At 51.6% G+C, this 15,030-nt stretch overlaps 2 protein-coding genes across 3 annotated transcripts in view; one reads left to right on the top strand and one right to left on the bottom strand.

The window, feature by feature from the left end:
* Nucleotides 1-471: 471 nt before the first annotated feature.
* LOC122373175 (Golgi phosphoprotein 3 homolog sauron-like) lies at nt 472-7,292 on the top strand (the record flags this gene model as incomplete). Its single annotated transcript, XM_043351009.1, has 6 exons — nt 472-609; nt 2,239-2,271; nt 2,671-2,785; nt 3,231-3,406; nt 4,015-4,152; nt 6,176-7,292. Coding segments are annotated over 6 exons (711 nt in total), but the record flags the coding sequence as incomplete, so codon positions are not given.
* The window catches only part of LOC122373171 (arrestin domain-containing protein 17-like), a 24,635-nt gene continuing 16,752 nt past the window's right edge, over nt 7,148-15,030 (bottom strand). For both annotated transcript variants that reach the window (XM_043350997.1, XM_043350998.1), the window contains 2 exons: nt 13,018-13,203; nt 7,148-8,509 (listed from right to left, as the gene is read on the bottom strand). In XM_043350997.1, coding sequence (XP_043206932.1) covers nt 8,330-8,509; nt 13,018-13,203 — 366 coding nt within the window. In that variant the 3' untranslated portion in view covers nt 7,148-8,329. The remainder of the gene's footprint in view (nt 8,510-13,017; nt 13,204-15,030) is intronic.

Here is a 15,030-nt window from a genome sequence, read left to right as displayed (position 1 = left end):
CGCTACGTTACCATTTTAGTGGCCGGCTGAACTCATTGTTTGAACGTGATTGGCCACGGCCAGTGGCCGGCATACCACCAGCGATCAATGGACCAATGTAGCCTGTTATTATGGTCCGTTTGCGTCGACTTCAAATATTCATTTCACATGTGCATGCATATTGCATTGCGTTGGCGCTTTGCTATGCTGATTCATAGTAAATGTGCAAGCCGAATAAATGTTGAGTGAGGTTCGAGGCTGTTGAACGCAACAAAATGCACCCTCTAAAATACCAAACTGGTATCTCTGGCTGATGCGATGCAGGTACATCTGTGTGGAAACATCCGTATCTGCATTGACCTTCAACAAAATTGATTGACTCGAAAAAAAAACGGATGCCCAGCGCGCTCTGTTGTTTCTCCTTGCGCATTTTTAATCACACCACTCATAAATTAGTGCGACTGCGGCACCACCTGACCACTCCCCCCACACACACAGGGTTACACGTCGTTCTGGAACGACTGCATCTCGAGCGGCCTGCGCGGCTGCGTCCTGGTCGAGCTGGCCACCCGCGGACGGATTGAGCTCGAGAAGAGCGGCCCGCGCCGCCGCCGCCTGCTCGCCCGAAAGGTACGGCCGGCCGGCTGGCGTGCCGTCGCGCCATACACCCGCCGGCCGCTCCGCGCCTCTCTCCTCACTCCCGCCGCTCTGTATCCGCCCGTCATGTTTCCGTTCGGCCGACAATGGACGGTATACCCGCCCGCAGCTGTGCAGAGAGCAGGTGATGTGATGGCACGACCGACATGCCTGTCATCGGGCCGGTAGAGTTTTGGTGACATATGCTTGCTGTATTTTTTGTTTAACGGTAGTTTGGTATTTCTTCTTCATTTTCTTTACGATCCTTTTTTATGTTCGATGTTTGTTTATACGCGTCAATGGTTGGATAAGATATCAAAATTCATACCAAAATTCAAATCATTGACAGCCTTAACCCTAGAACGCCTAGGGGGGGGGGGGTTGTATCAATCCCCCCCCTGAGTTTTTTTCGAAGTGCACGCTAAACGGCTTGTCGTAGCGGGCTGAAATTTTCAATACCCTCTGGGGCAACCTTTGCGCATCTTTTGCCGAAAAAAAATTGATCGGGTCATGTCAGGTCACGGAGTTATGACGTCATAAGAGGTACAGCCTCCGGCCGGATTTTCACAAACTGAGTGCCAACGCCCGAGGTTTCCTGCCGGTGGTACGGACATCGGTTGATGGATCGTGATGAAACTTCCCATGCATGTTGGTGCAAGTATTGGCTATCATATGGTATAAGAAATTTGACCGGGTCAGGTCAGGTCACGGAGCTATGACGTCACAAGAGGAACAGCGTCCGGTACTATTTTTGAAAAGCGCCCGAACCACTATTTTGCTAATTCTTGTCACCTCAGTGGGAATATGCAGCAATATTAGCTTCTATAGGGAGCAAATGGACCTCCCAAATCCAAAAATACAATCAGATTTCAAAAATTTAAATTTTGATTTTTCGAATTTCTGCCGCCGACTGTGACCTTGCCGACTTCCGGCGCTCCCAATGCGCCATTTTTAGAGCTAGGGAAACGAAATACATACCAAACGATAGAGAATTAATCAAGGAACACGATAGTGAAGGTTTCAAGTCGATATCTCCCACCGTTTTGCCGCAATCGCCGCCGAAAGTTGAAAAAAGTCTATTTTTCCGAAAATTTGACCTTTGACCGGTCAAAAGTAGGTCAAATGTTGACCTAGGACCAAAAAATATACCACCAATCGCGAGATCTCGTTGAGAGCAATCCGTTGGTTTTTTCCGCTAAGCTCTACGACCTTCCGTTTCGAAACGCCAGGGGGGGGGGGGTCGTAACCCCCCCCCCCTGGTCGTTCGTGTTATGAGAAATGGCCTGGTCGTGCGAGGGTTAAAATCATTTCAAATTCTGCCCATCTTCTGACCGACGCATCTGCTGCATATCGACGACACCATCTGATGATAGTGCACCCGCCGCAGCCGCCGACACTGCATCGGTCAGCGTTTCTGAATATGGTCCGATGGCCGTCACTCGGGGCAATGTTTTGCAAATAAATGTGTCGCCGGTATCTGCCCGCCTGCCGCCCGCCGGCCGCGGCTGTGTCGTAATGTCGTTGACCTCTGGTGTCCGGCGCTCGTCTGCTGACCTTGTGTATCTGTGTGTGCGTGTGTTCCTTCACTATCCGACCGTCCTACCCCGTCCCGTCCGGGCAAAGAGAGCGCCAGCATGGAGACTGCCACAGGCAAAGGTAGGCTCGATTGGGGGATGTCAGGGACGGGATGAACAGCTTCACTTCAGTTAGTGCCAGTTGCCTGATTTGAAACGCGGCGCTTTGGGTGCTGTATCCACCAATAATTGATTCATCGCGATTGGTAAAAATTAGGTAAAAATGGCGATTTCCGGCAAACATGTCGTCAGTGCAAGCCGTAATTTTTTCCTGCTTCCTGTATGCTAGTGATTGGGATGTCGCCACCCTTCTGCCTTTGTGCCGCTAGCATTGCCTTCTACCTGTGTGACTGATGTCTGCTGTCCGCTACCACGGTTCAATCTCCATGCCATTGCCCACCCTACTCACCCAGCTGCCCAGGCCGTGCCAGACGGCTCCCAATCCTCCGCTGACGCCCTGACCCGATCTCCGCGGCCGCAGGTGCTGATCAAGAACGACCAGCCGACCGGGGACGTTCTGCTGGACGAGGCGCTGCGTCACATTAAGGAGACGGAGCCTCCGGAGTCGGTGCAGAGCTGGATCGAGTACCTCAGCGGTGAGAGGAGACGGCGTGAGGGAGGGACTGAGACTGCAGCTGTGAGAGGGACGAATGATTGTCTGACCTGGTGGGAGGACTCTGGCAACCACGCCGGATAGGTAAAAAAGACGAGCGATGGGCTGAGAGGGACTGGAGCTGTGAGGGGGCCTGGAGAGGTTAGATGAGTCATAATGCTGAGAGGGGTTGGAGATGTGAGTGGGATTAGAATGATGAGAAATGGTCAACATAATCTTGTTTGAGTCTTAGGATATGTTAGTGTAGGAAAGCGTGTAACAGGAACTGATGACCATGATATGCGAGGCCTTTCTTCTATCTTTTTTTTCATTATGTAACTAACCTCTAGCTCGGAACACAATTTTGAGAGCTGGCAAACGATGGGTTCTAATCTCCATATGAGACCATTGCGTCCTTTCTGACCCCTGATCCACCTTCGACCCCCTAGGTGAGACCTGGAATCCGCTGAAGCTGCGCTACCAGCTGCGCTACGTGCGGGAGCGGCTGGCCAAGAACCTGGTGGAGAAGGGCGTGCTGACCACGGAGAAGCAGAACTTCCTGCTGTTTGACATGACTACCCACCCGGTGACCGACACACAGGCCAAACAGCGACTGGTCAAAAAGGTAAACTCGCCGGGAGGGAAAGCGTGGGACGGGCCGCGGTGGGTCTGGTGTGGGTGTTGGGTGTTTCGAGCGAGGAATTGTGCTTGATATTGATTTAGGTAATGTGGTTTGACAGTTACCTTTATGTTGTGCGCCAAGGATCAGTGGCCAGTGTCAGTAGGATTCCCTCTTTTCAAAACGTCCATGTAAATTTGCATAATCATGACGACACTCATGAGTGCCAATTGGCATTGGCTCGTCCGTGTTCCAGGAAACTTCACGTAAGCAGATGTTCCCATGACTACTTTATGGTGACCTTGTATTTTGCCCGTCATCACGTCACCTGCTGGCAGTCACACCTGGGTGACCTGCTAAACTGACGCCGTCAATCGACAGTTGCTGACGTTCGTTTTGTCGATAGCGCCTCAATGCAGCTGCTCAGCTCATTCCACACATTTACGCTCACTCCCACACCCCTCCAGAGCCCGCCCACCCCGATAACCGTCCCCACGTCGTAGCCCATATTCCCCACACGATACAGAGCTCATCCAACGCAAGTTAACCCCACACCCCACTCGAACCCGTCCAAGCTAGGTGACGTCCCTCCCCTCCCCTGCCGCTATTACTAGGTCCAGGACGCTGTGCTCAGTAAGTGGGTGAACGACCCACAGCGGATGGACAAGCGCGTGCTGTCGCTGCTCATCCTGGCGCACGCCTCGGATGTGCTCGAGAACGCTTTCTCACCGCTCTCTGATGACGACTACGAGGTGGGCGGCGTCACGGAATGGGCGGGTCACGGGTCACGGAATGGGTGGGTCACGGGTTGTGTGGTGGACGGGTTCACGGAATAGGCGGGTCACGGGTCACATGGCGGGCGGGTCACGGGTTGTGTGATGGGTGGGGACAGCAGAGCACGTGAGAATCACGCCTTTGAGAGTGATTGGCTGTAGGGGTGACTGTTTGACTTACTGGATGAAATAGCTTAATGAATAATTGTCTGACCTAATGAACAAATTAATGAATGCAGACTGATTGGGTGGGGCCTTATACGAGTTGACTGATAGAGGTCGTAGGGCAGACGGTTAAATATGTGCTTGTGCCAAGCGGCTCCTATGATAGGTTAGGAATTAGGATAACTTTCAGCCGCTTCGGAGGCTTCACGCATGGTCGGTAGTAGATGACGTGGGTTGTGTAGCGTCGTAGGGAATGGTCCAATGTGATCGCCCATGCGCCATGTGCCGGTTCCCGTCGTCCTGTACAGAGGAAGTCACGTGGACGGATAGAAGTTCAGCCCACGTGTGCCTTATCTGTTTGAAGGAGATAGCTAAACCAACACCGTTAGGCTGCTCTGTTATCGACTGTGACGTTATCTACCATAAAGCTTCACCTGCCTGTTTACAGGAACAATGTTCAAATGCGAAGTGTTCCCTTTCTTTCTGATACCAGTTGGTAACAGTTGAATGTATGCTCCTTCGCCTTTTGGGCGAAGAACGAGCGAGCGAGATAGTGAGCCCCGCACGTGCGGAAAGGCGAGAGGGTACTTTCAACGGGCTTATGCAAAGCACCCTTCTAACAGATCGCTAGCGGTGTGCCAAATTTGAACGCGATCGGCCCTGCCGTTCCTGAGATCTGGAAGCCGCATTCTGCACGTGCGCACGTGCAAACGGTGTCCAAACTGACTTTTGAACGGCACCCTACTAACCGTTCCCCAACCGTGTACCAAATTTGAGCGCAATCGGCCCAGCCGTTCTCGAGATCTGGAAACGTCCCCTGCACGTGCGCACGTGTAGTAGCACCTTAACCGCAACACATGGGAATGCGTTGCCTGGTGGGTGCCTAACTGTATGCCAAGTTTCAGCAAAATCGCCCCAGTAATACCGAGTTATTGAAATGGGAACAAATTTGGCACCTCTTCTTTTTGTATTTTGCACGTGCAGTGGGGGTGCCTCACATAGATTAAAAGTATCTGACCTTTGGTAGAAGGGATGCAGCTACCCTACAAAAATTACCGCGAGACAATCGCCCAAGCGGCTGCGGAGATATGAGCCTATCAAAATCACTACTTTTGCAAAACAGCCTGAACCAGGGCTGCGGAGTCGATGGATTTTCGGCGACTCCGACTCCGACTCCGACTCTGGCTTTCAAAAACCAGCTCCGACTCCGACTCCGACTCCGGGCAGAATTGTCGACTCCGACCGACTCCAACTCCCGACTCCGGCTCCGCAGACCTAGCAGGGCTGCGGAGTCGACAGATTTTCGGTGACTCCGACTCCGACTCCGGCTCGGGTTTCTAAAATCGACTCCGACTCCGACTCCGGTCACAACTGTCGACTCCGACCGACTCCGACTCCGACTCCGACTCCGCAGCCCTGGCCTGAACACCCTTGACTTTTCACGTGGCACGTGCCACGACGGTCACTGAGATGTATCAAAAGTAGTCAATTATGGGGTAGAAGGGATGGGGCTACCCAGCAAAAAAGACTAATCGGTCCAGCGGTTGCTGAGATATAATCCTCTCAAAAGCGTTACAGGCCGGGCCGGGCCGCTCATACTGAGATTTTACCGTTACCTATATTGAAAAGACTTCGCTTCCCTCGCTGCGCTCGCTCGCTCGTAATCAATCTATCTCTTAAAGACTCCATACCTAGGATTCATTAAGTAAATGTCTCCTAATCACGTAAACGTAGCAGACCGCTTTTTTGCTTCAGTTCTATAGCGTCTTATCTCGTCGGCGCCCTCACTCCTCTGACGGCCATTGCCCGTACTGAAGCTTCCCCCGCCGTCCGCCAGGTGGCCACGAAGCGTATCCGCGAGCTGACTGAACTGGACCTCGACGCCGAGGCGGCCAAGCCCAACTCCCTGCCGCTTATGTGGGCGGTGTTCGCCGCATTCCTAAAGTGATGACGACACACTTAGTGACGGTGACGCCGCCCGGCGCGGCAGTGACGTGACGCGGTGAGTGACGGCGGACTGTGGGGTGTCACAGAGCCGTCACGGAGGTGTTACAGTGGTGTTACGATGACGTTACGAGGCGCTACGAAGACGAGCGACAACTTAACACGGCGGGCACTGAATGGCCGCGGAGCAGTGTGGAGTGACCGTGTTCGAGTCTGACCTTTCGTGCCTGGGATGACGGTGGCAGCGTGTGTTGACTCAGCAACCTACGCGGCGAAACACACCCAGACGGCGACTCCCTCAGCCGTTCTATTATCACCCAGAGTGGACCACGAGTGCTGCGCCGAGCGAGCGAGTGTCTGAACCGGCCGAGCGACTGTGAGAGTGGATAACGACCCGACTCGATTCAGAGGCCGAGCGAACGGGTGGACAGACGGGCATTGAGTGTGGACGGTGGACGCCGAGTGGTGTGGACAGTGTGGACGTGGCGGTGTGGAGTCGGAGTGTGGCCGTCCTAACTCACGGGCATCCCACTGCGTGGCGCCACCGTCGTCTGGTGCAAATTGTACAGAATGGTGGTATCTATTGCGACGGCATCTTCTGCGCCCAGGGAGGGGAGGATTGGGAGGGAAATTGTACAGGACGTCGGTAACTCTAAACGTCACCGTCTTTTGAAGGGCGGGGAGGGATGGGTGTGGGGGTTATATTGTCCAGAGTGTTTGTAATTTGTCTTATTCCGGAGTTTAGTGGAATGAGTGGAGGTGAAATTGTACCGTATCGCGGCGGCCGCGGTTGGTTACATATGAGGAGTGGTAGTGTATACCATAAGATGCTCCGAAAGAGGTCGCTTTTTAATCGTGCTGTGCGCTCGCTTTATCTCTATATTCTCATCCTCACCGGTCCCCACGCTAGATTTCGTATGTGTATAAATATTTTTGTTATGGATTAGACTCTCGTGTTTCTGTTAATGATCATGCTTACACACAGGTGTTGAATATACAATAGGGCGTAACGCATTTGAGCTCGCGCGCCACGGATCATAAATATCAAACGTTAGTTGTTGACCTTACTACGAACATTCGAGTACACACTGTCGATATAACAACAGACACCGCAAGCTAACATGGCATAAATGCGTAACTCACACCCGATAAAGGCATTTAAGTTAATAAAAAACAGCTCACTTTTACATACATGACCTAAGGATACCACATTTCGGTGTAACTTATGTCAAACCGACGCACAACTGCCAGAGGATATCACGGAACTGGCAAACGCTAAATCCCCGTATCTTGCACTTCCAACGCCAACGGGCATTGACGTTTACGGACCAAACCAGGCAGTAGCGAGCAGTGAGCACACATTTACTCATGCTTTCGCACTACAACTGCTGGGATACAACGCCCGATAGCATTGCACTGCAGTCTGTCGCTCAGTGTCGGCACGGGGAAGGTCTGTTTGTGACCGTTCCAGCTCACTATGTGACGTTCATTCTCAGTATTCGGGAAGAGTCTGTCGCCGTAAATCGTCCGCCCCACACTCGCTGGCCGCCTGATCGCAGCGGACCTCTCATCCTAACACTTTTCTTCGACTGGCTCATATCGATGACGCTAGCAATCCAAAACAATAGTTTTCCTCTTATATGTGGTTGGTAACGTCAAGTCCCAGGCGAGTGTACCCCAATCTCACGGCTCAGATGACTTGCCGTTTCACAAAATTCGCATCATTTTCCATTTTCCTGCGCACTGGCTGATGGCCTGATGGCACAGCCGTCCTGCTCACGTGATTGCCCTTCGTTGTCTCACGATTTCCATCGTGCAGATCACGTGTCATTCTCCAAACAACGGCCTTTGACGGCATCCACCGCATATCACGTGATGTCCTGTGCGAGCTCGTCATTTACCACACTCACTGGTCACGTGATATTCCTCTATTCACAATGACCACTGCCATAGCATAAGCCTATGCCCTGGCAGCATTCCTCTTTGCAACATTGACTCACTTCACACAACACCACAACCTCTGCCGCTTGGTTACCATCCTGTTCAGCTAGGTGACCACCTTCCGCTTCATGTCGAGCCAGGGCCTGAAGACGGGCAGGCTGGCCGGATACTCTGCGCCCCTCTTCCTCCGGAGGGTGCCGTCGGGGTTGCGGTACGGGTAGGAGGCGATCATGATGGGCAGCTGCAGCTTGATCTCCTTCTCCAGGTTGTCTGGTTTGATGATGAACTGAAACGAGACAGAGCAGTGTCAGAAAAAGGTGCTGTGTGACGGGAGCTTCGGCGTCCGTCATTTTTGATGATTGAGCAAACAATTAGGTAATTATTTTCATCGTCATCTTTCCAGGCGGTGGGGGGGGGGGCATTTTTTGCCCCCCCCCCCTTTAGTTTTTTTTCTCGATATATCTCGAGAACCGCTGCGCCGATCGTCACCAAACTTTCAGTACCCTTCCGTAAATAGCTATTGCACATTATGACTAGAAAATTTTCCAACGGCTATGATAGGTTGGACGCTAATGACGTCAGAGTGACGTCCTTTCTGCCATTTTCGACCCAAAAAAAGGTTTCGCGAGAAGAGCTGTCAGGCCTACAGCTTTAGAGATACAGAAAAATGTTGCGACATAGTAGGTGTAAAATTTAGAGCGCTACAAAACTGCTGTCTCGGATTTTTGAAATTTTTGGATTTTGACCCCCAAAAATTAAAAAATATATTTTTTGAATATAATAGCCGAAAAATCCAAAAAGTTTTTTGAATTTCGAAAAAACGGAAGAAATGTGATAGTCCCTACCGCCTTCTATCTACATACCAAATTTGAGATCGATACCTCTGGCCAAGTTATAGCGAAAAAACTGTTCAAAATTGATGACGTCAAATTTTCAAACTCAATTTTTACCAATTCTAGACCTTGTAGCGCAAAACAAAGACCACTATTAGACTCCCCGTGACGAGCTGCATCGAATCAATACCCATTTTATGCAAAACTATCAACTTAAAAATTTGACCCTTTTTGACCTGACCTTGACCTGACCTTCACCAGAAAGTGACCTAAGCCGTACCTAATAGTATTATAACCAACACCATTGAGTTGGAAATGAAAAATTGGCCATAAAACATGCATCGCACAACCTTAGTAAAGTTGGGTTCATGTGACCTGACCTGTGACCCTTGGTGACCTGACCTGTGACCTGACCTGGTGTGACCAGTGACCTCTAATAGCAACATATGTACTAGACAACTGACGCCCTATAGCTGATTTTCGACAAAATGCGTTTTACTCGGTGTTATAGCGCTTTCCCTAGAAGCCCCGTGAACGGTGAAACATTTTATCTTTGACCTGACCTGTGACGTCATTGGTGACCCCGAGGTCAATGAAATTTGGTTTCGCTCAACAAATTTGACAGGGCTATCGAACGCCGTTTGAACTTTCCAGATCTGTCGAGTAGTTTCGGAGATACGGGGGGGGGGCAAAAAATACCCCCCCCCACCCCCACCGCGCGGAAGGTGGCCGGGAGGCCCACCGCCTGCCGGGTTATGAATGATTTATCACTTAACGGCTCGCAAGAGCGCAGTGGTGGCTCAACCTCAAGGACTCTTACAGGAACCGCCAGCCGGCATGCGCCAACCCATTCGCCAGAGAGTAAATCAATGAAAACGTTTACGTAAAAGGCTCGATCCGTTCGTGTCTATAGCTCGCGTGTTTGGCGGCAAAATAACCTTTTCATACTTGAGCTACTAAACGTTTCAGTCGCTACTGAAAATTGGCCCCAAATCACTAGATCTTCCTAGTAATATTATGACGTGTGCACTGTGCACTGTGCTGCAGCCTGGCTGTTGCGTGACCGGGGTTGGACAGCCATCTTCCTCGTGCATTGTGGGGCGCAAACATCCGCCGTAAACAATACGGGTTCCGAAAAGCAAACAGGGCCAACGGAACTGAAAAATAACCTATCGAGGATCTGTAAGACATGATACTGATCACGAATCACGATCAGTTGATTCAAAAGAAAGAAGACGGACCAAGTGTTCTCCGAATGACAACAAATATGTGACGATCGCTGGGGCACACATGAGATAGTCTGCGCTGCGCGTCACGCTCACCGGCGTAACTAAGGCTCCCCAGTCTGGTTTCGTCTCGTGTCAATCCCGTCTCATCCCATCCCATGCCATTCGAATTCCATTCACCCTATCCTTGAGTCCCATCCTTATCCGTAACGTTATACGTCCCGTCTCATCCAGTGCGTCCCTTCGCTTCGTTCCGCTCCATCCAGATTCGTATCATTTATGCTATCCCGCCTCGCCCCGTCCCGTCTCCTCTCGTCTCGTCTAATCTCATCTCGGCTCGTATCCGTCTCATCTGACATCTACGTCCCAACTCCGTCAGTCTCCGTCCAATAGTCCGTCCCGTTTCGTCTCGTCAATTCTTATCCCACTCCGTGCCGCCCATTCTCGTCCATCCCGTCCCGACCTGGCCAATCCCACCCCATCCAGAACATTCCACTGCCGCGTCCAGTCCCGTGAGGCCTCCCCATCCCGTCTCGCACCAAGGCCTGCGGGCAGTGGCAGCGCTGCAGACGGCCAGCCAGCCCCGCCCCTCAGCCCCGCGCGGTGGCCGCACAGCCTCCAGCGGCCCCCGGCAGCAGAGCCCGCTGAGGGCCGCGGTCACGGCAGCGCGCAGAGACCGATCAGCGCTGGCAGCGGACCGCAGCGGCGGGGAGTGCCGGCCGGGTGGCGAGGCATTCCCGAGCGAGCAGCCGTACGGCGGCCGGTGAGCCTGACGCGCGCGGAGGCCCCGCCGCGTGGCACGGGGTCTGCGCGTCAGGTGCTGGGGTCGGAGCGTGACTGGGAGGGAGGGGAAGGGGCGAGAAGGTGACGCGGGGGCGGGCCGTCGTCCGTCGCCGTGCCGCGATCGGGACGAACGTGGGTGGAGCTGACCAGTTGTTCGATAGGAATCAAAGTTCAGGAGTTTCGGGATTCAGAAGAAAAGCGTTCGTGCCAAACGGAAGTGTGAAAATGGGCTTTTGTCCTCGCATCATTTCATAATGTCTCCTTAGTTGCTGCCGGTGGCCTTCCATATACACCGACATCCACACGGCGCGGCACTGAATCAAACTCGGGTCGGTTATTGTCTGGCCTTCCCTGCCAATTGTCCGCGAGGAATGTCCCTGTCTTCGTCCCTCTCTAACGTGGTCCCACGCTGTCACCGGGAAGCAGCGAAAATATGGGGCGTGGGAGGCAGGTGCCCATTGGCATCCCTCTGCCCGGGGGACCAGGGGCGTCACCTCACCACAAAAGATGATCATCACCCATGGCTGTAAAATGCATAATCTTGGCCCGAGGCACGTCTCCCTATTCGGCCAGCTCATGGTCGGCAGGGTCTCAGCGAGGCGCCGCCAATGCTTCAATGCCAAGCTTGTATGCAATTCAGTCATCGCCGCTCTGCCGTGCATAACTAACTAGATGTTTTAACAAGAAATTAGAAAGTGAACAGTGTCCTGCGTCTCGTAACATAATGTATGGATCCGGGTGACTGGGGCTCAAACACTTACCATACCCCTGCTGGTTTAACAATGCCGTGCCTCGTGTTGGTACGACTTCCCTGGCCGATCTCTAGGTCACCCCAGCAACAATGGTCGAGGTTTAGACACACACACTCCTCGCCTGTTTAAATTTGTGCCGACTCAAGAACACAGTCCACAGACTGTTCGGGTCCTGGCGGGACCGTCGCGTAGGCTGGTCTGTTGCATCAGCGCGGTGCTTTGAGTTAAGACGGTACTCTGAGTCAAAAGTCAAGACTGACTTGTTGGGGAGTGAAGTGCTGCTCTGATCTGAGCGATTCTATCGAGTAAGTGTCCCAGCTGATGGCATAGTGCATATTACTAATTTTCTCCGGTGGCTAGAGAAGGCTCCATAGTGAACATTTAATACCAAGAGGTTTTGGATGTCAACTCGTTTAGACTTAATTAATTAAGCGATTCCATACGGAAAAGCGAAATATTCTTTGAAGTTCACGAGGGGGTCCCTAACGGTAAGAGCATGCGATCGCGCAATTCTAAGCATATCCAGATGACCATCAGCCTAAAGCGACTGCACAGTGCATACTGTCCCAAATACACATCCAGCCCGCAGCCCCCGGGCGCCACTACCTTTCACCTGGCTTTTTATGGCGGTGTGTCACCGCGACCGTACCGGCCTCTGAATGCAGATGACCGGCGCCGGGGGCCGTGGGCTTTTTGTCACCATAGAGATGACACTGCTGACCTTTTGGTTTTAACTGGCTGGTCAGGCGCCACACCAGCGCGGTACGATGGAGTGCCCTCTGTGCAGTGCAATACCATGTAGCGCTACGCAGTTCAAACATTAAATTTATGTTTAGGGGATGGTCTACCGTAAGACTTGCGAGTTGCAAGAGCCGTGCCTAAGATGTGAGGGACGAACTCTTGGGGTTTCGACCTTCGGTACATCATCTGCATTTTTTATACAGTGCACTGAAAAAATAAATAGGTATCATTTCAACTCAAGGACATTACGTCTATTTATAGCCTTCAGAAACCCTCGTCCAGCCCGTCAAATCCGGCATAAAAAGGATGTATTACCGCCGAATCACGGTTAGTGTTCAGTGACAAGCTAACTGCTCAGCTTTCACGAATATGAAAATCGTGAAGATCGTGATCAGGATCATGGATGTGATCGTGATGGCATACCGACATCCGTCACCCCGTCTCCCTGGGTATACTCACAAAGACATCATACTGGATCTTGATGAGGTGGCAGCCGCGCAGGTTGGTGGGCGGTAGCGGCGGGATGAAGAGCTGCTCGTTCTTCCAGTCGTCCACCTCGCCGGGTCGGATTTTGCCGCGTGTTATCCGCACCAGCTCTCGTCGCTCCGTGTTTACCACCTTACTCCGTGAGAGGTAGTGGATGGTCTGAAACGAAAGGCATTCGTCGGCCGAGGGCATAACATTCTATTGGACGGGCAGTGAGTAACTGAGCCGTCACTGGGAGCAAATAAGTCGGACGGACGGCCTAGCAGACACCGGTTACTGTGCGAAAGGACGGTCGAGGTTAGCCTAAAGTCCCGGAGACCGAACAAACGCATTGCCGCCGTGAACTGGGGAGAAGCCCTTGTCAACTTAATGGTCGTGCATACAGTTCTTAATTTAAGAAGGAATGTGTTTATCGAAGTAGTTGTGTAGTACATACGATACGAATTCTCCCATCATTTCATAAATCAGCGAACATAGACATCTCCAATGTTCACCGAAACACAGCACGACAGTCATCTTTCAGTGTGCTGTGGATTAGCCAGGGATTAAGTCCCTGCACCTCCTGCACAGGCTGGCGGAAGCCGGTTCACGACCATCGAACCAGCGACCAAACCGACACGAGGTATCGGATGAAGTTGATAGACCGGTAGATACTTGGCTCCGCGCCAGATCGCTCAGAGGACTGTCATTGTCCAGGCATGGCCGTGAGATCCGTCTCCTTCAAATGTCCCCAAACCGGCCCACAGTGTCGTCACACGTCCATTTACAGATTTCACTGCGGGCACGGTGACTAGAAAGCAGAGCCGGTGCCGAGTCTATGTAATGGTGCCTGGTGGCGACAGGCCATTTGTGGTTTCGATTGTCGCTACAAGGCATAGGCATTACGGGATAACGATTGGTCCGCTTACTGAAGACGTAAGTACTCTACGAAATTAATTGAAAGCAAATCCTGGGAACTGGGTGCGCACATGACAGGTGTGAGGCAGGACAAGGTGCACAATAAATAGAGTTATGGCCTATGGGGAAATATAATTTGATACTTTAAAAGCTTATACAAAATATACTACCAACTTTACTTTCGTCGATTAAACAAATCAAATTATACCACAAAGAGTCAAACAACTAGCCACTGAGTGGTAATTTGTCATTCAGTACTAACAAGTGTAAAACAAGGGTAAAAAGGAAAATATGTGTAGCCAGAGCTATTCGTTATACGGCAATGCAACATAAACGAGAAATTGGACTACCTGGACTCCCTAGTGGCTAGTGGATCATTCAGCATTCGTAGTAGAGTTGCAAAATTTCCCTACCGCACTACCGGCATGCCGGTAATTTTTCACTACCGCAGGTTTTTTTTTCGTGGTATCTGGCATGTCTTGCCGGTAGCATGCCGGTATTTTTGATTTTGCACAAAAAATTATCAGCATATGATTCAAACATTGGACACTAAGAGGCTATTGAATTGTAATAAGTTGGACAATGGGTGGCTGTTGGGTGGGGCGGTTACTGAAATTGCCAAAATGTGGCATCTCATGTAGGGGTAAGCCAGAATCAAGAATGCAGGTTTTTTAGTATGCCGGTAGTTTGGCGGTTTTTTTGCTTGGGGCGTGGTAGCATGCCGGTATCCCAGAAAATGTTTGTGGGGCGGGGCGGTGCCGGTAGCAGCCCATTGGGAAAACTTTGCAACTCTAATTCGTAGCCCAACTTAAAACCTACGCCTAGACGGGTGTTTGCATACCCAATTTTATCCACCAAAACCACACAGCACAACCAAGTTGCATTCCAAGTTGGATTTGGAGACGTTCACAAAAACACAGCCATAAATACCCAACCACCACCTCTCTGCATTAAAAAGGCAAAATTGAATCGTGTTCCGAATACGTTTTGGGACTTCACAACATGGTTTCCTGAGGTGAAGAACCATTAACAGGAGCCTCGTGCCCCGATAACCTGCGCTGACACCGTGCGTGCCGCTCCCGGGTTCCT

This window comes from Amphibalanus amphitrite, unplaced genomic scaffold, assembly GCF_019059575.1.
Source record: "Amphibalanus amphitrite isolate SeventyFive unplaced genomic scaffold, NRLGWU_Aamphi_draft 001454F_arrow, whole genome shotgun sequence".
Classification (NCBI taxonomy): domain Eukaryota; kingdom Metazoa; phylum Arthropoda; class Thecostraca; order Balanomorpha; family Balanidae; genus Amphibalanus; species Amphibalanus amphitrite.
This window is presented reverse-complemented; position numbering and strand designations above follow the sequence as displayed.